Source organism: Scyliorhinus torazame, chromosome 28 (assembly GCF_047496885.1).
Source record: "Scyliorhinus torazame isolate Kashiwa2021f chromosome 28, sScyTor2.1, whole genome shotgun sequence".
Classification (NCBI taxonomy): Eukaryota; Metazoa; Chordata; class Chondrichthyes; order Carcharhiniformes; family Scyliorhinidae; genus Scyliorhinus; species Scyliorhinus torazame.
Window position 1 is genome coordinate 38,194,804 of NC_092734.1, and position 21,445 is coordinate 38,216,248.

The 21,445-nt window shown below is 51.2% G+C and overlaps 1 protein-coding gene across 1 annotated transcript in view; it reads left to right on the forward strand.

The window, feature by feature from the left end:
- The window catches only part of LOC140403687 (annexin A7-like), a 90,568-nt gene extending 71,056 nt beyond the window's left edge, over positions 1-19,512 (forward strand). The window contains exons 10-13 of the mRNA XM_072491858.1: positions 718-888; positions 8,366-8,441; positions 14,186-14,298; positions 17,332-19,512. Of these exons, the coding sequence (XP_072347959.1) occupies positions 718-888; positions 8,366-8,441; positions 14,186-14,298; positions 17,332-17,454 (483 nt within the window). The 3' untranslated portion in view covers positions 17,455-19,512. The remainder of the gene's footprint in view (positions 1-717; positions 889-8,365; positions 8,442-14,185; positions 14,299-17,331) is intronic.
- Positions 19,513-21,445: the final 1,933 nt, after the last annotated feature.

Below are 21,445 nucleotides of genomic sequence, written 5' to 3' on the forward strand. Positions count from 1 at the left end.
CTCTGCCCCCGCCCCTCCTCTGCCCCCCACCCCTCCTCTGCCCCCCGCCCCTCCTCTGCCCCCCGCCCCTCCTCTGCCCCCGCCCCTCCTCTGCCCCCGCCCCTCCTCTGCCCCCCGCCCCTCCTCTGCCCCCCGCCCCTCCTCTGCCCCCCTGCCCCCCCGCCCCTCCTCTGCCCTCTGCCCCCCCCCGCCCCTCTGCCCCCCCCTCTGCCCCCCCCCGCCCCTCTGCCCCCCCCTCAGCCCCGTGCGCCCCCTCACATGCAGGCTCTCTCGTTGCACCATCTGGCCAAATAACCCAACTAATGCACAAATTTCTTTCAGGGACAGTAACCTGACGTCTGTGCCTGTTTGGCCCACATATCAGGCCCACGCTGTAAATGCCCTCAGGGTAATTACGGTTGGGTAAAAACTATTTTATTGTCTGTCCCAGTTCTCACTATCTATTTCTTATCAAAGTAAAGCAGTGACTCCTGCTGGAGAGTGTGTGCATGTGCGCCTATGCGAATTGTCTTCAACTGGGATGCCTGTTGAGGAGGATTTGCCCTCATTGTTCAGGCTCCGAAATGACAAACATACACCAGGACAAGGTATTAGGAGTTGCTGTTTCCTGGGGAAACGGAGGGTGTAGTGTAACGACCGCGTAGCTGTCAGGGCTGAAATCCAAAGTGTACACCCGACCTGAAACCCACCTCAACGTTCTCTCATCTCCGCTCACAGGGCAATCGTGATGAAAATCAGACCGTGGACATGCAGAAAGCAACAGCGGACGCGGAGAGATTGTTCCGGGCCGGGGAAGGCAAGCTTGGCACCGACGAGTCGACCTTCAACATGATTCTAGCAACTCGCAGCTTCCCCCAGCTCAAGGCCACGATTCATGAATACGGCAGGGTAAGTGCGGTGTTGTACAATTCTGGAGATAAACCCCCCTCCGTCAGCATCGGGAAAGAGAAAGAACAATTGGAACTGACCAGAGCACGGAGATTTAACAGGGCCTTTGACCGTCCGGTCAATGCTGATGTTTCTGCTCCTTGAGGCTCCGACAGAGAATATCCATTCGGGCCCCTCCAGCCTGCCCCGTCATTCAATAAGATCACCGTTGATCTGTTTGTGTGTTGAAGTCCACATTCCCATCCATCCAGGATGAAGTCCATCAGGACCCGGGGATTGTCAGCCTCGGCTCCATCAGTTGGTTCAGTACCACTTCCCTCGTCTTTGTAATTTCACCAAGTTCCTCTCTCCGTTCCACCTCCTGGTTTAGTTCCACCTCCTGGTTTAGTTATTATGGGAATGTTTTTATATCCTCAATAGTGAAGAATTATAGAATCGCAAGAAATACAGTGCAGAAGAGGCCCTTCGGCCCATCGAGTCCACACCGATGCATGAAAGGCCCTGACCTGCCCACCTCACCCCATCCACCAGCACTGGGCCCACAGCCTGGAATGTTATGCCGTGCCCAGCGCTCACCCAGGTACTTTGTAAAGGATGTGAGGCAACCCGCCTCCCCCACCCTCCCAGGCAGCGCGTCCCAGACCCGCCTCTCCCACCCTCCCAGGCAGCGCGTCCCAGACCCGCCTCTCCCACCCTCCCAGGCAGCGCGTCCCAGACCCGCCTCTCCCACCCTCCCAGGCAGCGCGTTCCAGACCCGCCTCTCCCACCCTCCCAGGCAGCGCGTCCCAGACCCGCCTCTCCCACCCTCCCAGGCAGCGCGTCCCAGACCCGCCTCTCCCACCCTCCCAGGCAGCGCGTCCCAGACCCGCCTCTCCCACCCTCCCAGGCAGTGCGTTCCAGACCCGCCTCCCCCACCCTCCCAGGCAGCGCGTTCCAGACCCTCACCACCCTCTGGTGCCTCCTGAACCTCCTGCCCCTCACCCTGAACTTGTGTCCCCCTCGTAACCGACCCTTCAACTAAGGGGAACAGCTGCTCCCTCTCCACCCTGTCCCTGTCCCTCAGAATCTTGTCCACCTCGATCAGGCCGCCCCTCAGTCTTCTCTGCTCCAGTGGAAACAACCCCAGCCCATCCAACCGCTCTTCGTAACTGAAATGTTCCATCCCAGGCACCATCCTGGTGAATCTCCTCTGCACCCCCTCCAGTCCAATCACATCCTTCCTATAATGTGGTGACCAGAATTGCACACACTGCTCCAGCTGTGGCCTCACCAAAGTTCTGTACAACTCCAACATGACCTCCCTGCTTTTGTAATCTACACCCCGATAAAGGCAAGTGTCCCATATGCCTTTTTCACCCCCCTATTAACCTGCCCTTCTGCCTTCAGAGATCGATGGACAAACACGCCAAGGTCCCTTTGTTCCTCGGAACTACCCAGTGTCGGGCCATTCATCGTCTACTTCCTTGTTAAATTACTCATTCCAAAGTCTGTCACCTCACACTTTTCAGGGTTAAATTCTGCCACATATCCACCCATTTGACCATCCCGTCTGTATCTTACATAGATTACATAGAACATACAGTGCAGAAGGAGGCCATTCGGCCCATCGAGTCTGCACCGACCCACATTAATCCCTCACTTCCACCTTATCCCCGCAACCCAATAACCCCTCCCAACCCTTATGGACACTACGGGTAATTTATCATGGCCAATCCACCTAACCTGCACGTCTTTGGACTGTGGGAGGAAACCGGAGCACCCGGAGGAAACCCACGCGGACACGGGGAGAACGTGCAAACTCCGCACAGACAGTGACCCAGCGGGGAATCGAACCTGGGACCCTGGCGCTGTGAAGCCACAGTGCTAATCACTTGTGCTACCGTGCTGCCCTGTCATCTTCCTGTGACCGAGACACTCGGCCTCACTGTTAACCACTCGGCCAATCTTTGTGTCATCTGCAAACTTACTGACCCTACCCCCACATAGTCATCTATGTTGTTTACATAAACAATGAATAATAGTGGGCCCAGCACAGATCCCTGTGGTACCCCACTGGTCACTGGCTCCCAGTCACTAAAGTCTGTCATCACCCTCTGTCTCCTACAGCTCAGCCAATTTTGAATCCACCTTATCAAGTTACCCGGTATCCCAAGTGCATTTGCCGCCTTAATAAGTCTCCCATGTGGAGCCTTGTCAAAGGCTTTGCTGAAATCCATGTAAACTACATCAACCGCACTACCCTCATCTACACACCTGATCACATGCTCAAAAAATTCAATCAAATTTGTCAGGCCTGACCTCCCTCTGACAAAGCCACGCTGACTATTCCTGATCAAACCTTTCCTCTCCAAGTGGAGATAGATTCTCTCTTTCAGAATTTTCTCCAATAGTTTCCCTCCCACTGACATGGTCTGCAGTTCCCTGGCTTATCTCTGCAGCCTTTCTTAAATAGTGGGACCACATTAGCTGTTCTCCAGTCCTCTGGCACCTCACCTGTGGCCAGAGAGAAAGTAAACATTTGGGTCAGAGTCCCTGCAATCCCCTCCCTCGCCTCCCACAGCATCCTGGGACACAATTCACCCGGACCTGGAGATTTGTCCACTTTTAAGCCCGCCAACACCTCCACTCAAGACAGAAGACACTCGAGCCACAAGACAGAAGCAAACTATTTGTTTCATCCATTGTGTCCTTTCTATCTACAATCACCTCCCCCCTCCCAGTCTCGGGCTTCTCCTCCTCATCCCTTCCAGGCCCCTTCATCTCACTCCATCAGCATCACCTTCCAGTCCTGCTCCTGAATTAGGTTTTCTGCTTTCCCTTTAAGCCCATGTGCAGATCCCATTTGGAGCTTCGAACGCTTTGCCACAGAGAACGGTTGAGACGTTCACCATTGCTTTTAACGAAAAACGAGGCAAATATTTAAAAGCAAGTGTGTTACAGGGGGTATGGGGAGAGTGCCAGGGCACTGGGATTAGTTTACATTGCTCTAGCAAAGAGCTTGAACAGACACCGAGGGCCTAATGACCTCCCCTGTGCTTAGGAGCTTTGGTTCTGGGAGAGGAGGTGGAAACTGACCTGTCTTTCGTTTCCAATCGAATGAAGACTGTAACAAAAGCCTGTCTTTTCTCGCCGCCTTACACCTATTGTATCTGTCTAATGTTTCATGTTTTTAATTCTGTGATCCACAAACTGAAATAGGAGCACTGTTTATGGCCAGCATTCCCGTTAACCTGTGTTTGTCGAATAAAAATCTATCAATCTCATTCGTAAAAGTTCCAATTGAGCCCCAACATCGACTGTCTGCTCGGAGGAGGGGGACGGAGTTCCTGGTTTCACCCCCTGTACAGTCTAGCTCCGATTTTAACGTTGGAGTGGCCCCCCTTTTGCACTCGGGACTCCCCCCACCAGAGGGAACTGTCTCCCTGTTCCTGCTCTGTCAAATCCTTCAGTCACTTTGAACACCCCGATTGAACCTTCTCCTGAGGGAAGTTCAGCCAAGTCAGTGCAACCCCTCCTTGTTTAACCCTTTCGGTGCTGACCCGGTCCTGGTGAATCAGCACTTCATCCCTGTATATCCTCCCTGAGATACGGACCCCAGAACTGAATACTTCCAAAGGCTGTCTGGGCACTGAATACAGAACTCGAGTTGGGGTCTGAGCAAGACCCAAGAACTGATGTATCAATTCTGGATCCCTTGAGATCAAGGCCAGCCCTGATGTAGGTTAGCGCTGTTGCCTCCCAGTGCCAGGGACCCGAGAGAAGTGGAAAAACATGCCAAAATTCAAAAATATACAGAAACCTCACCGTGGTGGCGAACGATTCACTTTTCAGCTTGAAATAATGTTGAAATACAACCTTTTTGATTTCTGTTCGATGGGAATATTTTGCCTGGGGCAGAGCAGGGTAACGGGAATAATTGGATCACTCTTTCGAAGAGACTGTTCTGTACAATTCTCGGATTATAATTAGACAGTCCCCTAGCTGTGTGACTTCACAAAACGTGAACATCCACATCATTCTGCTCTACCCCAGCTCCTCATTTATCACAGGAGTTTCACAGGGGTCACTAATGTTTTATCCACTTTCTCTACCATGGAAGTCCTCAACTAATAATTCTCCCACTTCCTCCTTATCGATGACAATATCATCTGTGTTTGGCCTTAACGGATCCACGTTTCCCCGAGCCACTCGATTTGAATATATTTGTAAGAGCTTTTAATATTCGCTTTGATACCCCTTACAAGTTTCATATTCGCCGTTGGAACTTCCCATCCCTTCGTTGACTTTTACTGCGCTGTTGACTAGTTGGATTCTCTCTCTTTCACTTCGAACTTTGAACATAGAACATAGAACAATACAGCGCAGTACAGGCCCTTCGGCCCACGATGTTGCACCGAAACAAAAGCCATCTAACCTACACTATGCCATTATCATCCATATGTTTATCCAATAAACTTTTAAATGCCCTCAATGTTGGCGAGTTCACTACTGTAGCAGGTAGGGCATTCCACGGCCTCACTACTCTTTGCGTAAAGAACCTACCTCTGACCTCTGTCCTATATCTATTACCCCTCAGTTTAAAGTTATGTCCCCTCGTGCCAGCCATATCCATCCGCGGGAGAAGGCTCTCACTGTCCACCCTATCCAACCCCCTGATCATTTTGTATGCCTCTATTAAGTCTCCTCTTAACCTTCTTCTCTCCAACGAAAACAACCTCAAGTCCATCAGCCTTTCCTCATAAGATTTTCCCTCCATACCAGGCAACATCCTGGTAAATCTCCTCTGCACCCGCTCCAAAGCCTCCACGTCCTTCCTATAATGCGGTGACCAGAACTGTACGCAATACTCCAAATGCGGCCGTACCAGAGTTCTGTACAGCTGCAACATGACCTCCCGACTCCGGAACTCAATCCCTCTACCAATAAAGGCCAACACTCCATAGGCCTTCTTCACAACCCTATCAACCTGGGTGGCAACTTTCAGGGATCTATGTACATGGACACCGAGATCCCTCTGCTCATCCACACTTTCAAGAACTTTACCATTAGCCAAATATTCCGCATTCCTGTTATTCCTTCCAAAATGAATCACCTCACACTTCTCTACATTAAACTCCATTTGCCACCTCTCAGCCCAGCTCTGCAGCTTATCTATATCCTTCTGTAACCTGCTACATCCTTCCACACTATCGACAACACCACCGACTTTAGTATCGTCTGCAAATTTACTCACCCACCCTTCTGCGCCTTCCTCTAGGTCATTGATAAAAATGACAAACAGCAACGGCCCCAGAACAGATCCTTGTGGTACTCCACTTGTGACTGTACTCCATTCTGAACATTTCCCATCAACCACCACCCTCTGTCTTTCAGCTAGCCAATTTCTGATCCACATCTCTAAATCACCCTCAATCCCCAGCCTCCGTATTTTTGCAATAGCCTACCGTGGGGAACCTTATCAAATGCTTTGCTGAAATCCATATACACCACATCAACTGCTCTACCCTCGTCTACCTGTTCAGTCACCTTCTCAAAGAACTCGATAAGGTTTGTGAGGCATGACCTACCCTTCACAAAGCCATGCTGACTATCCCTGATCATATTATTCCTATCTAGATGATTATAAATCTTGTCTCTTATAATCCCCTCCAAGACTTTACCCACTACAGACGTGATGCTCACCGGTCTATAGTTGCCGGGGTTGTCTCTGCTCCCCTTTTTGAACAAAGGAACCACATTTGCTGTCCTCCAGTCCTCTGGCACTATTCCTGTAGCCAATGATGACATAAAAATCAAAGCCAAAGGTCCAGCAATCTCTTCCCTGGCCTCCCATAGAATCCTAGGATAAATCCCATCAGGTCCCGGGGACTTAACTATTTTCAGCCTGTCCAGAATTGCCAACACCTCTTCCCTACGTACCTCAATGCCATCTATTCTATTAGCCTGGGGCTCAGCATTCTCCTCCACAACATTATCTTTTTCCTGAGTGAATACTGACGAAAAATATTCATTTAGTATCTCGCCTATCTCTTCAGACTCCACACACAATTTCCCATCCCTGTCCTTGACTGGTCCTACTCTTTCCCTAGTCATTCGCTTATTCCTGACATACCTATAGAAAGCTTTTGGGTTTTCCTTGATCCTTCCTGCCAAATACTTCTCATGTCCCCTCCTTGCTCGTCTTAGCTCTCTCTTTAGATCCTTCCTCGCTACCTTGTAACTATCCATCGCCCCAACCGAAACTTCACACTTCATCTTCACATAGGCCTCCTTCTTCCTCTTAACAAGAGATTCCACTTCCTTGGTAAACCACGGTTCCCTCGCTCGACGCCTTCCTCCCTGTCTGACCGGTACATACTTATCAAGAACACGCAGTAGCTGATCCTTGAACAAGCCCCACTTATCCAGTGTGCTGGATAACACTTGCAGCCTACTTCTCCACCTTATCCCCCCCAAGTCACGTCTAATGGCATCATAATTGCCTTTCCCCCAGCTATAACTCTTGCCCTGCGGTGTATACTTATCCCTTTCCATCATTAACGTAAACGTCACCGAATTGTGGTCACTGTTCCCAAAGTGCTCTCCTACCTCCAAATCCAACACCTGGCCTGGTTCATTACCCAAAACCAAATCCAACGTGGCCTCGCCTCTTGTTGGCCTGTCAACATATTGTTTCAGGAAACCCTCCTGCACACACTACAAAAAACGACCCATCTATTGTACTCGAACTATATATTTTCCAGTCAATATTTGGAAAGTTAAAGTCTCCCATAATAACTACCCTGTTACTTTCGCTCATATCCAGAATCATCTTCGCCATCCTTTCCTCTACATCCCTAGAACTATTAGGAGGCCTATAAAAAAACTCCCAACAGGGTGACCTCTCCTTTCCTGTTTCTAACTTCAGCCCATACTACCTCGGAAGAAGAGTCCCCATCTAGCATCCTCTCCGCCACCGTAATACTGCTCTTGACTAGCAGCGCCACACCTCCCCCTCTTTTGCCTCCTTCTCTGAGCTTACTAAAACACCTAAACCCCGGAACCTGCAACATCCATTCCTGTCCCTGCTCTATCCATGCCTCCGAAATGGCCACAACATCGAAGTCCCAGGTACCAACCCACGCTGCCAGTTCCCCTACCTTGTTTCGTATACTCCTGGCATTGAAGTAGACACACTTCAAACCACCTACCTGAACACTGGCCCCCTCCTGCGACGTCAAATCTGTGCTCCTGACCTCTATACTCTCATTCTCCCTTACCCTAAAACTACAATCCAGGTTCCCATGCCCCTGCTGCATTAGTTTAAACCCCCCCATGTTTGGCTTATGTTCATTTCCTTACCTGCGTTTCCGTCCTGACAAATTCTGCTTTGAATATCTCCTGCGTGGAGCAGATTTCTCTCCAATTTCAGCCAAATTCATCTGATTTCCATTCTGTGAGCTTGAGCTTCATTCTCTGTGTTTCGATTTCTCCACAGTTAGCGAACCGGGAGCTTCTGAAAGCCGTCGACCGTGAGTTTTCGGGAGATGTGCGCGACGGAATGCAGGCCATTGGTAGGTTCTTTATTGGAAATATTTTTTTAACAATTTTAACTGTTTATACAAAGCATACAATAATGCAGAATGACAACTAAATAGAAGGGTGGCATGTGGCGCAGTGGTTAGCACTGGGACTACGGCACTGAGGACCCGGGTTCGAATCCCGGCCCTGGGTCACTGTCCGTGTGGAGTTTGCACATTCTCCCCGTGTCTGCATGGGTTTCACCCCCACAACCCAAAGATGTGCAGGTTAACGCTAAATTGCCCCTTAATTGGAAAAAAGATAAGTGGGTACTCTAAATTTATGAAAAGAAATAACAACTAAATAGTAAGACCCCCCCCACTTCCCCACCACTAAACCCCCAACCCAACAGCTGACCGTGACCAACTCTTTAAAGTATATTATAAATGGCCGCCATCTACAGTAAAACCTGTCCACCGACCCTCTTACGGTAAACTTGACCTTCTCGCGGTGCAAAAACCCCCATCAAGTCAGGCTGAGGCACTTGGTGGTGTAGTCCCCAGCCCAAGAGGATTCGCCTCCTTACCACAAGCAAAGGCCAAGAAGTCTGCCCCAGCCCCTGTACCGATCTCCGGCACATCAGAAATCCCCAAAATCGCCAGCAGCAAGGCCCAGGATTGCTGACATAGTCTTAAAAAGGGACCTCCAGACGCCCACCAGCCGAACACAACCAGAACATGTGCGCATGGTGCACAGAGCCCCTCGAACACAGATCACATCTATCCTCCACCCCATCGAATAACCGACTCACTCCAGCCTTCGTGAGGTGTGCTACCTAAAACCGGATGAGAGTCGGCCTCGCACAGGATGAGGTCGCGTTCACCGTCCTCAGTCTCTCCAACCCTCCTCCTCTTAGATCGGCCCCAGCTCCTCTGCCCACTTTGCCTTCACACCCTCAACCGAGCCCGTCTCCTCCCTGACTAGTTGCTTGTATATGCCCGAGATACTGGCCGCCTCCGACCCTGAGCAGGATAAAACCCGCTCGAGCACGGTAGAAGGCTGCTTCACCGGGAAGGCTGGAAAGTACGTTTGACCCAGCTACACACCTGGAGATACCTGAACCCATCAGCATCTGTAAGCCCTGATTTCTCCTTCAGTTCCCCCAGGCTAGCGAACCGACCCTTTAAAAGCTAATCTCCCACCTTCTCCATCCCCTTTTCCTTCCCCTCCCCTCGGCTCGAATAACTGGTTAGCACAGATGGGAGCTCGCCTCGAGGCAGCCTTCAAATCGAAATGTAGACTGAATTGCCTCCCAATTTTTAACGTGGCGACTATCATCGGGTTAGCCGAGTATTTCTTTGGCACCAAGGGGAGTGGATCCGTTACCAACTCTCAGATTCCGCTTCCACCCAGACCCACAGCTCCAAATCCCCGCGCCACTCCCGCACCTTCTCAGCATTGGCTGCCCTATAGTAATATTGAAAGTTTGGCAAGGCCAAGTCCCCTGCTTGTCTCTCTCTCTCAGGAGCACCGTCCTCCTGATCCTCGGAGCCCTGACCCGCCCAAATAAACCCAATCCACCAGCCGGTCGATCTCGCTAAAGAACGCCTTCGGCAGAAACTTCGAACGGCACTGCAATAAAAATAAAAATCGCGGCAAGATATTCATCTTAACCGATTGCGCTCGACCCGCCGGGGATAGTGGGAGAAGGTGTCATCATTGCAGGTCTGCCTTAACCTCCCCCACCAGACTCCGGAGTTTCCCCCACTCCCTTGCTATTTGGACCCTCAAATACCAAAAATAACTTCATGCTAGCTGCAACGGCAACCTCCGAATGCCCCTCTCTGCCCCGGTGCCCCAACCACAAAGTACTCGCTCTTTCCTATATTTAGCTTAAAGCCAGAAAAGGCTCCAAAACACTGCAAGAATCCCATAATGTTTCCCACTGATGTTTCCGGATCCCTAACGTAAAACAACAAATCGTCTCTGTATAGCAAGACCCTGTGCTCCATCCCTCCTCCTCTATTCCTTCTCAAGCTTTCAAAGCCCTCAGCGCCATGGCTAGTGGCTCTATTGCCAACGCAAACAGCAAAGGGGACATTGGACATCTCTGCCTGGTGCTCCTGTAGTGACGAAAGGGCTCAGATGTCACTCTGTTAGTGCAAACACCGGCTAATGGAGCCGCGTGCAACAGCCGCACCCACGCTACGACGCACGGTCCAAAGCCATATTTCTCCAGTATCGCGAATAGATAGTCCCACTACCCGGTCGAGCACTTTCTCCACATCAAGTGAAATTACGATCTCCAGAACCCTGCCCTCCCATGAGGTAAGCACCATGTTCAACAGCCGCCTCACGCTTGTCATCAACCTCCACCCGTTCACAAACCCCATTCAGTCTTTCCCCACCACCTCCGGGAGACGAGGCTCCGTTTTACCGCCAACGCTTTAGCAACAGCTTCACATCCACATTTAACAGGGAGATCGGACAATATGACCCGCAGTCTGCGGGGTCTTAATCCTTCTTCAAGAGCAGGGAAATTGACGTCTGCCCCAGTCTCTGGGCCACAGCACCTCTCTCCAAGGAGTCCCTGAACATCCCCAACAATAAAGGGTCTGTGTATTTTTTATAGAATACCACCAGGAACCCATCGGGCCTCGGTGCCTTCCCTGACTGCATCAATTTCAGCACCTCCTTGATCTCTTCTAACTCCAACGGAGCTTCTAGTTCTTCCCGTAACTCCTCCCCTACCTTGGGAAATTCCAACTCCCCCAGGAACTCCACTATATCCTCCCATTCCGAGGCGGTTCGGACCTATATAACTTTTCGTAGGAAGCCCTAAATAACTCATTCACCTTGTCCTGAGCCAGCCAGCTTCCCTCATCCCGCACCCTAACCTGGACAGTCTCCCTCTCTGTCTCCCGTTTCCTCAGTTGATATGCCAGGAGCAGAGTTGTCTTCTCGCCATACTCATAGATTGCCCCTTTAGCTCGCTTCAGCTGTTGCACCAGCCCATCCATAGAGATCGGATCGAACTGCGTTCGCAGTTTTTTGTTCTCCGCTAATAGTTCTGGGGATGGACTGTTCGCAGACCTGCGATCAACCCCAGGGGTGGCACGGTAGCACAGTGGTTAGAATCATAGAAGTTTACAGCATGGAAACAGGCCCTTCGGCCCAACCAGTCCATGCTGCCCAGTTTTTACCATTAAGCTAGTCCCAGTTGCCCGCACTTGGCCCATAACCCTCTATACCCATCTTACCCATGTAACTATCTAAATGCTTTTTAAAAGACACAATTGTACCCGCCTCTACTACTACCTCTGGCAGCCCATTCCAGACACTCACTACCCTCTGAGTGAAGAAATTGCCCCTCTGGGCCCTTCTGAAACTCTCCCCTCTCACCTTAAACCTATGCCCTCTAGTTTTAGACTCCCCTACCTTTGGGAAAAGATGTTGACTATCTACCTTATCTATGCCCCTCATTATTTTATAGACCACTATTAGCACTATTGGTTCCCGTGCCAGGGTCCTAGGTTCGATACACGGCTTGGGTGACTGTGCGGAGTCTGCACGTTCTCCCCGTGTCTGCGTGGGTTTCCTCCGGGAGCTCCGGTTTCCTCCCACAAATCCCGAAAGACGTGCTGTTAGGTGAATTGGACATTCTGAATTCTCCCTCTGTGTACCCAAACAGGCGCCAGAAGGTGGCGACTAGGGGATTTTCACAGTAACTTCATTGCCGTATTAATGTAAGCCTACTTGTGATAATAATGATTATTGTAAAAACCCCTATAACAACGTCGAACAGTTTCCCCACTCCCTCCTTGCTTCAACATCTACATGTGCCATGAAAGATATATTTTCTCCCCTAATTACTGGCATCAGCACCTCTCGTAGTATCGAGGCGACCTCCCCAAAATGTAACCCTGGCTAGCCCCTGAGATCCTTGCACAGAACCCCAGGTCCACGAACCGACCTACACCTAACCACCTGCGACGCCCCCGGCCTACCTCCAATTCCAGGTCCACCCAGTGTGGGGCATGGTCAGAAATGACCACCGCCGATTATTCAGACTTCTTCGCCCCTGCAAACAAAGTAATCAATGCTGGAAAACACATTACGTACTGAGGAAAAGAACGGAAACACCTTCTCCCTCGGATGGCCAAAGGACTTTGAATCAAATGTGACTCTCCACCCCAAATCGCACTCGCCGATCGTACAAGACCGTCTTCACCTCATTGAAGGCCACCCGTCACCTCGCCAGTTCTGTGCCGAAGTCCTGGTAAATTCTCACCATGTTACCGTCCTAGTCAGTGCTCCGGCATTTCTTGGCCGGCTCTAGGACCTGCCCCTTCCTGTGGAAACTGGAACCGAATGATCTCCTGGAGGCGGTGGCCCGTTCAGTCGCGGCGTCTGCCTCGGCGGCCGGTCCGGCTGCGGCACCGCAAACACCCCCTCGCCGCTTCTCAGCTGAGAGAACTTCGCAGAAAAGGAGTCGGTCGGCCTAGAGCCCTCGGCTCCCTCCGGCAGACCCACCGGCCTCGGGTTCGTGCAGCCTGACCTGTTCCCCACATCATGACATTCGCCTTGAGGCCCGTATTTCTGTCGCTGACATTCGCCATTTCGGCTTCCAACGCGCAAGTGGATCCTCGCGCTGAGACGAGTCCTCCTCCGCGGCTTCCTACTTCTCAGCCTGCTTGCCTACTGCTCTTAGCCATCCTGCCCCGCTGCTCCTTGACCGAGCCCAGAGCCTCCTCCACCATAACTTTAAACGATGCCCTCATCCCCTGGCCATGCCTCAGGAATCGCTCGTCCATCTTCCCACCGGACTTCTCCAGTTCTTTTGCCATCATATCGAAGGGGGTGCCCCCCCCCCCCCGCCAGCTTTGTAGAATCCTCGTTTGGGCTGACACTTGTAACTTCTCCCCCACCGCCTCTCTCCAACGTCAACCTCGACATCACCCGATTCACTTCCGTCTTCTCCGCCAGGCCATCGGGTTCGATCCGAAAATTCCTCGCAGAGACGGTAGAAAAGCCCTAAGTACCGGGACCCACGCGGGAGTCTGAAGTGCGACCGGCTGTTAGATGCCCCCACGGCAGACCCACTGATAGGCTTAATGCGTCACTGGTACAATCATCCAAAACACTCCAACCTGAACTTTGCTCCTTAAGTTGAAGATTATACAAAGCATCATCTCCCTGCCTCTCACACTGACTCTCCTCCCGCCTTGAATCCTCCTCCTCCCCGTTCCCCCCTCCTCATCCAGGTCCCCCCCTCCTCATCCCGCATCCTGTCTTCCTTTCTCTCCCCCACCTCCATCAGTCGGTCTCCCCACCCCACCTGCTGTTACCCACGTTCCTCCTGCTGCTGAAACCTCAATTCCTTACAGCCAGCTGCTCGGAGTGATCCTGCTTCCCGCCCCTTCAATGGGCCCTCCTTTGCAAACAACACTCTCAAACCCAGCTCTGCCTCACCGTCCCACTCCGTCAGCCTCGCCCACTCAGTTCACCCTTCTTCAACCTCCACTTTTGGCATGATGTCCATTTTGATTATTGTGTGTCTGAAGCACCTCAGGATATAGAGAGAGACAGAAGCTGCAAAATTGATGAACATTACCACCGTTAAACAAACAAAAAAAGAGACTGGTCACTTTGCAGGAGAGGGAGGGGAAGATCGTCAGATAAGATGTATTTTCCTGGGTGACCATTAAATGATGTTGGAATATTCCTTGAGTTTTGACGTCTTGTTGTAAAGCAGCGGCTGTTTATGAAGGTTTATCCTCTTGTTTTTCTCTTGCAGTGCAATGTGTGGTGAACCGTCCAGCATTCTTCGCTGAAAAGCTCTATAAATCCATGAAAGGACTTGGCACCAGTGACTCGACTCTCATCCGAGTTGTCGTCACTCGTAGTGAGGTATATGCAAGGCGGGGAGTTTCTATACAATATTATTGTTGGTGTCGCCTTACTGCATCCTACGATCTGTAATGTGCAGCCGACTGGGTCAGTGTGCAGGGTAGGTGGATTGGCCACGGTATATTGCCCCTTAATTGGGGGAAAAAACGAATTGGGTACTCTAAATGTATTTTTGAAAAGGTATTCCGCAGATGTCTGGGGCATTTACCCAGAAATCAGTCAGCACAGACCAGGAATCGAACCCGAGACCATCAGATCTATCTGCTCCTGACCCGCCCTGTGGTGTAATCAGAGTTATAGTGTGGGGCTTACTCCTTAGGTAATGAGCCCCCAACTGTGTAAACTGACGCCCCACCCTCACCCCACTGAGGGACAAGTGCAGGTGAGTGAGTAAATCCCGGTACGTGATTCTCCGCTATATTAGATCAGCTGCAATCTCCATTTTATACAATTGTAACGTTAGAAGTTTTTAAAGTCCTTTAAAAGTTGTGGTCACCAGATCAGTTCTGTAGCAGTGTGTTATTTTTGTGCGTTTTGTATCTGTCCAGCACCTCCAGGGTTTCTAGCCTTGCTTCATGGCTCTCACTTCTCTGCTACCAAGCTCATTCTGTGCTGAATTCTCAGTTTGGGAGACTATGTTCTCCCGCCGGAGGTGAATCGTACTGGGAGCGCGAATCCAGAAGCAATTCACCATCCCTTGCCATGCAAATTTATGCATGGTGGGGATTGCAAGGGATTCCCTCGTGAATCCCGCCATCTTGAGCGGGAGGCCGATTGCGAGATCTAGCGGCTGGCCCCCCTCTCTACTGCCCGCAATTCTGCTATCTGCAGAGAAAAAGAGGACATGAGAGCATTTTTGATGCGGTCCAAGAGCTGTCAATCATGGCTAGATGTTTATGAACATTGCAGTTAGTTTCACAGCTGGCTACTTGAGATCCACTCAAGTGTGAAGGGAAATGAAATTAAACATTCCAGACAGCTGGCTGTGTGCAAGCTGTCAATCACAGCCCAGTAAAACCAATTTCCCATTGATGTGAATGAAAGCCTTGCAAATCAAAGGTCTGAGAAGGTTTAAACCCAGCTGATGTGGTTTTTGATTTCTAGCAATTTACAGGCCACAGGTGAGTTTTAAATCAGTAATTTCTTTCACTGTCTCTGCCTGGACTACTCTCTAGCTTCCAGGCGGGGAGTCCCTGGAACGGCGGGGAGTCCCTGGAACGGCGGGGAGTCCCTGGAACGGCGGGGAGTCCCTGGAACGGCGGGGAGTCCCTGGAACGGCGGGGAGTCCCTGGAACGGCGGGGAGTCCCTGGAACGGCGGGGAGTCCCTGGAACGGCGGGGAGTCCCTGGAACGGCGGGGAGTCCCTGGAACGGCGGGGAGTCCCTGGAACGGCGGGGAGTCCCTGGAACGGCGGGGAGTCCCTGGAACGGCGGGGAGTCCCTGGAACGGCGGGGAGTCCCTGGAACGGCGGGGAGTCCCTGGAACGGCGGGGAGTCCCTGGAACGGCGGGGAGTCCCTGGAACGGCGGGGAGTCCCTGGAACGGCGGGGAGTCCCTGGAACGGCGGGGAGTCCCTGGAACGGCGGGGAGTCCCTGGAACGGCGGGGAGTCCCTGGAACGGCGGGGAGTCCCTGGAACGGCGGGGAGTCCCTGGAACGGCGGGGAGTCCCTGGAACGGCGGGGAGTCCCTGGAACGGCGGGGAGTCCCTGGAACGGCGGGGAGTCCCTGGAACGGCGGGGAGTCCCTGGAACGGCGGGGAGTCCCTGGAACGGCGGGGAGTCCCTGGAACGGCGGGGAGTCCCTGGTGGAGGCCTCGATAATGGGGGGATTTCTGGTGAGGTCTCTATAATGGGGGGATTTCTGGTGAGGTCTCTATAATGGGGGGATTTCTGGTGAGGTCTCTATAATGGGGGGATTTCTGGTGAGGTCTCTATAATGGGGGGATTTCTGGTGAGGTCTCTATAATGGGGGGATTTCTGGTGAGGTCTCTATAATGGGGGGATTTCTGGTGAGGTCTCTATAATGGGGGGATTTCTGGTGAGGTCTCTATAATGGGGGGATTTCTGGTGAGGTCTCTATAATGGGGGGATTTCTGGTGAGGTCTCTATAATGGGGGGATTTCTGGTGAGGTCTCTATAATGGGGGGATTTCTGGTGAGGTCTCTATAATGGGGGGATTTCTGGTGAGGTCTCTATAATGGGGGGATTTCTGGTGAGGTCTCTATAATGGGGGGATTTCTGGTGAGGTCTCTATAATGGGGGGATTTCTGGTGAGGTCTCTATAATGGGGGTTGGATTGTGGGTGGGGAGGGGTCCCTCCGATGGGCTTTGGGAGCCAAGTTGGCAAATACCCGCACCAATTCTCACCCACGTGGATCCCAGCCAGAGGAGCAGTGAATCGTGCAGCCTTGGCGAATCCGGTGCCCAGCGGGCGAAGGGCGTGAACCCGTCCCATTCGTTTGACGCCTCTGGATTCTCCGCCATGTCAGGAACTCCGATACCGGCGGCAGAGAATCCAGCCCGTTCTTAGTTCGTGTCCCCTCAACAGAGTGCCGCCTTCCATGACGGGGCAGCACGGTAGCATTGTGGTTGGCACAATTGCTTCACAGCTCCAGGGTCCCAGGTTCGATTCCAGCTTGGGTCACTGTCTGTGCGGAGTCTGCACGTTCTCCCCGTGTCTGCGTGGGTTTCCTCCGGGTGCTCCGGTTTCCTCCCAGTCCAAAGATGCGCAGGTTAGGTGGATTGGCCATGATAAATTGCCCTTAGTGTCCAAAATTGCCATTAGTGTTGGGTGGGGTTACTGGGTTATGGGGATAGGGTGGAGGTGTTGACCTTGGGTAGGGTGCTCTTTCCAAGAGCCGGTGCAGACTCGATGGGCCGAATGGCGGCCTCCTGCACTGTAAATTCTATTTTATGATAACGGACAAACCAGCTCACTGTCAGTCCAGGGTTCATTCTTCCGCATTGTTAGAGCACAAGGAGCAACTGAGTGTGTGTTTTTTCCTGAACTGTGATTTCTTTCCACTGCCCACAGATTGACCTCGTTCAGATCAAGCAAGCGTTTTGGGAGAAGTACCAAAAGGGGCTGCGGACAATGGTGGAGAGTGACACAAGTGGGGACTACAAGCGCCTGTTACTGTCAATTATTGGCAACTAATTCTAAATCAGTAGCTTCTGGGTGACTTCAGGAATGGAGAGAGAAAAGGGACAATATTCCTTCTCTGATCATTATACACTTGATAAATCTTATGCTGGAGTTAAAAATCAGGTCCGTAAAAAGTAGCAGTTGTGACCAGGTTGGGGTTTGTCCTCTCCAGCCGCCAGTCTGTGGCCTGGACGGGTGGGGTACATGTCCCCTGAGCAGGCTGCTCCCTGGCCCTGTCAGCTCCGAGCCTGGCTGCTCTCTGACCTTCAGCTCCGCCCCTGTCAGTGAATAGGGCAATCCTCTCTCGGTCACTTTCCTCAATCGGAAAGGGCAAATCCTAGCTTCTTGAGTAAGTTTACAAAACGTGACTTGGAACTTACTTTGAAACTATGATGCTCTTTTACGTTGGGGATTCCCCCTCGCTATTACCCACCCGATTTTGGCGTTCAGATGAAAAATGCTGTTCGACTGTTTGAGCTGTGGCAGCTAGATTATCCTCTGATTTCCTTCCCTCGAATGGATTTGGAGTCTCGGTCCGTTTCGCTCTAGATTTCGCCTTTGTTTGCCCATGGCTCGTCAGTGAGGTGCTGTAAACCCAGCTTTGAACATCTCCCAATCCATTTCCGCACCTTGTTCTGGAGCCTATCTGGACCCCAGCTCCGTGGTGTAGCCTCAGAGTTTTCAGTACTACCTCATGGGTGCTCCCTCTGCCTGCGAGAGATCTCGCCCATCGATCCAGTGCATCGTCAAGTTGAAAAGTCCCGTGTGGTCTGAAGTGAAGAAATATTGTCTCTGAATTATTACGTAAGATAAAAGAGTCTGTTGAGAAATTTGGGAGTATCGCTTTTGTCCCCGGAGGCTGCTGTGTTATTCTCTCTATAATCCGACGCGATTTGAATTTAAAAAAAAAAAAAGATTGCGTTCCCCGAACTAGTTAATGCATGAAACACCGTCTCCCTCCGACTGTGAAGCTGATCTCAGAGCGTTACCTGCGGGTTTGGGTGCCAATGGAGGTAGTGAACCCCTTGTGCTGAGAGAGGTCCCTCCAGCAGGCCCTGCCCCCTCACCTCCCCCTCCTCCACTTTAACAGGATTCCGTCTCTCTCGAGCTGAGTGGTGACCCTCGACGTTGCTCCGATTTTCACTCTTGCGTCCTGGTAAATGTTCCTTTGCATCCGATGTACCACGTTCTGCTCAGCTTTGCAACAGGAAACCTATAATCTTCTGCACTAAGATGAATTTGAGAATTCTATATTATAGCCCGATATTACTCTGCCACGCTATAGCTCTTGTTTATGCAATATGTGCCTTGTATGCAAAGTGCTAATTTAGATTCGATTTTGTGTTTCTAGGATTGGAAACAAAGAATATAATCCTTGTCCCTGCACTTTGAATGTGCTTGTAAATGTGTGGTGTCCCCACCGGACCTGAACCTAACATTGGCCATAAATTAATATTTTTCTCCCCAAGTCTGGATATTTATAGATGCCAAAACTAACCTGTGATTTTTCTACACTTCATTTTGCTCAGTTTTAATTTTTTTTACTCGGACGGCTCTTGAGCTGTTCTGAAACAATCTCTCTGGACTGGGGTGGGGCGACAACTTGGAAAATAAAATGTTGGCTGGTGTCAGCGGCCCAGGACTCGCTCTGCTTGCTCGCCGGTGACCCCTGCTGGAGAGTCCGGCAGGGACCGGATTTGAGCTTCAATGCGACGCACTCTGGTGGTGAAACAGCTTGACGCCGATCGCTGCCGAGGCTGAGAAACTTCGGGCCAGCCCCCGCAGTGAGCCTGAAACCCGCCCCGAACTGTCAGCCGCATTCACCAAGTTTAAATGTGCGGAAACCTCCAACTCATCACTGTTCACGTTTCCTACTTTACAATTATGTTGCCAATATTCTCAGTGACGTTTAAAAGTTTCAATGTTAGCAGAAATACAATCACTGTAAAAATGTTCCCGGGGTGCAAAGTATTCCTGTGGTCTCTGTCTTGATAATCTTTCAAATTCCCAGTCCTAGGTTTTGCCAATAGTTACATTAACGACATAAAAATAAAACATCGGTGATTTGGAGCTTTGGTGTGGTTCCTATTCTTCCTTTAGCAATGCAACATGGGGGGAAATATCTGATAATTCGGGAAGTTACATTGAGCGGACAGTACAGAAACCAGTCGGTCAGCTCTAATCGATTCAGGAAATGCTCCCCTTGCCCCTTCTCATCTCCTCTGTCAGCATCACTGTCTCATCCTTTCTGCCTGGTCTGTTTATCTTGCTTCCCCTGAAATGCATCAACCACTCTCCGTCTAATCACTCCTCTGGCTAACAGGGTTTCTCCTGAATTCTTCATTGATTCAGTAGTGACTGTTTTATCTTGTGTGTGTCCCCACCTCAGTATCGGTTCCTAGCCGACCACCGCAGATGGTTGAATTTCAATTTTAAAAAATAATCTGAGATTAAAGTCTAATGGCAACCATGAAGCCATTGTCGATTGTTGTAAAAAGCGACCTGGTTCACTAATGTCCTTTAGGGAAGGAAATCTGCCGTCCTTACCCGGCCTGGCCTACATGTGACTCCACACCCACAGCAATGTGGTTGGCTCTTAAATGCCCTCAGGGATGGGCAACAAAAGCTGCCCTGGCCAGTGACGCCCACATTCCATAAACAAATCCTGAAAAATTCCATATCAAACCTGTCATAATATACACCAGTATATCATGATGCAGACACACACTGATGGACACACAGTGGAACCAATCAACACACACAACACCGCAGCCAATCACCAGTGAGAGCACACGCACTATAAAGACAGGGGGCATCAGAGTTCCCACTCATTCGAGCTGCAGCTAGCTAGGAGGACAGAGCTCACAGCCTGTAACACAGACAGTCACCATGTGCTGAGTGCATCGACTGGTTAGGACAAGGCAAAGGTCTTTAGTTAAAGCTAGTATCGTGTTAACCCACAGTCTGGGTATGTCTAAACAGTTAACGATTCAATAAAATAGTGTTGCACTATTTTAAGTGTTAGTGACCTGTATGTGTTCCACGGATCCAGAGCGCCCAACACAACATGATACCAGGGGCTGAGGGATATTAGCACTTCTTAGACCTACCTGCAAGTGATCTGCCTTCCGCCAGCATTCCGTCATCCTGCAACATGGACTACATCTGCCCGCCGCTCCGCATCGGCGGCAACCTGGGGGCCAACTGGAAGATATTCAAACAGCGCTTCCAGCTCTTCCTTGAGGCCACAGACGGGGAGGGCGCCTCGGATACCAGAAAGATTGCTCTCCTATCCACGGCCGGGGACCATGCCATCCACATTTTCAATTCTCTCACCTTTGCGGATGATGAAGATAAAACAAAGTTCAAGACGGTCCTCCTCAAGTTTGACACTCACTGCAGCGTAGAGGTGAATGAAAGTTTTGAACGCTACGTGTTCCAGCAGCGTTTGCAGGGTAAGGATGAACCTTTCCAATCCTTTCTTAAGCACCCCCGCATCCTTGCGCAGTCTTGCAGCTACGGGCCCACCTCCGACTCCATGATACGCGACCAGATCGTTTTCGGTGTTCAGTCGGACCCCCTACGGCAGCAGCTCCTCAAAGTAAAGCAGCTCACCCTAGCGACCGCCATTGAGACCTGTGTCTTACACAAAAACGCCACGAGTCGGTATTCCCACATCCAAGCGGCTGTAACGGCGTGGCAAAGTCCCCATGAGGCGGAATGGGTCCAAGCGATTGAGCAACTCCAGGGCCTCAGCCTGGATGAGGGAGGCCATTTTGCGCGCCTTTCGCGGACTCCCGCGCTTGTGCGCACCGAATGAGGGGACGGCGACGTTGAAGAACGTAATCATAGAATCATAGAAGTTTACAGCATGGAAACAGGCCCTTCGGCCCAACCAGTCCATGCCGCCCAGTTTTTACCATTAAGCTAGTCCCAGTTGCCCGCACTTGGCCCATAACCCTCTATACCCATCTTACCCATGTAACCATCTAAATGCTTTTTA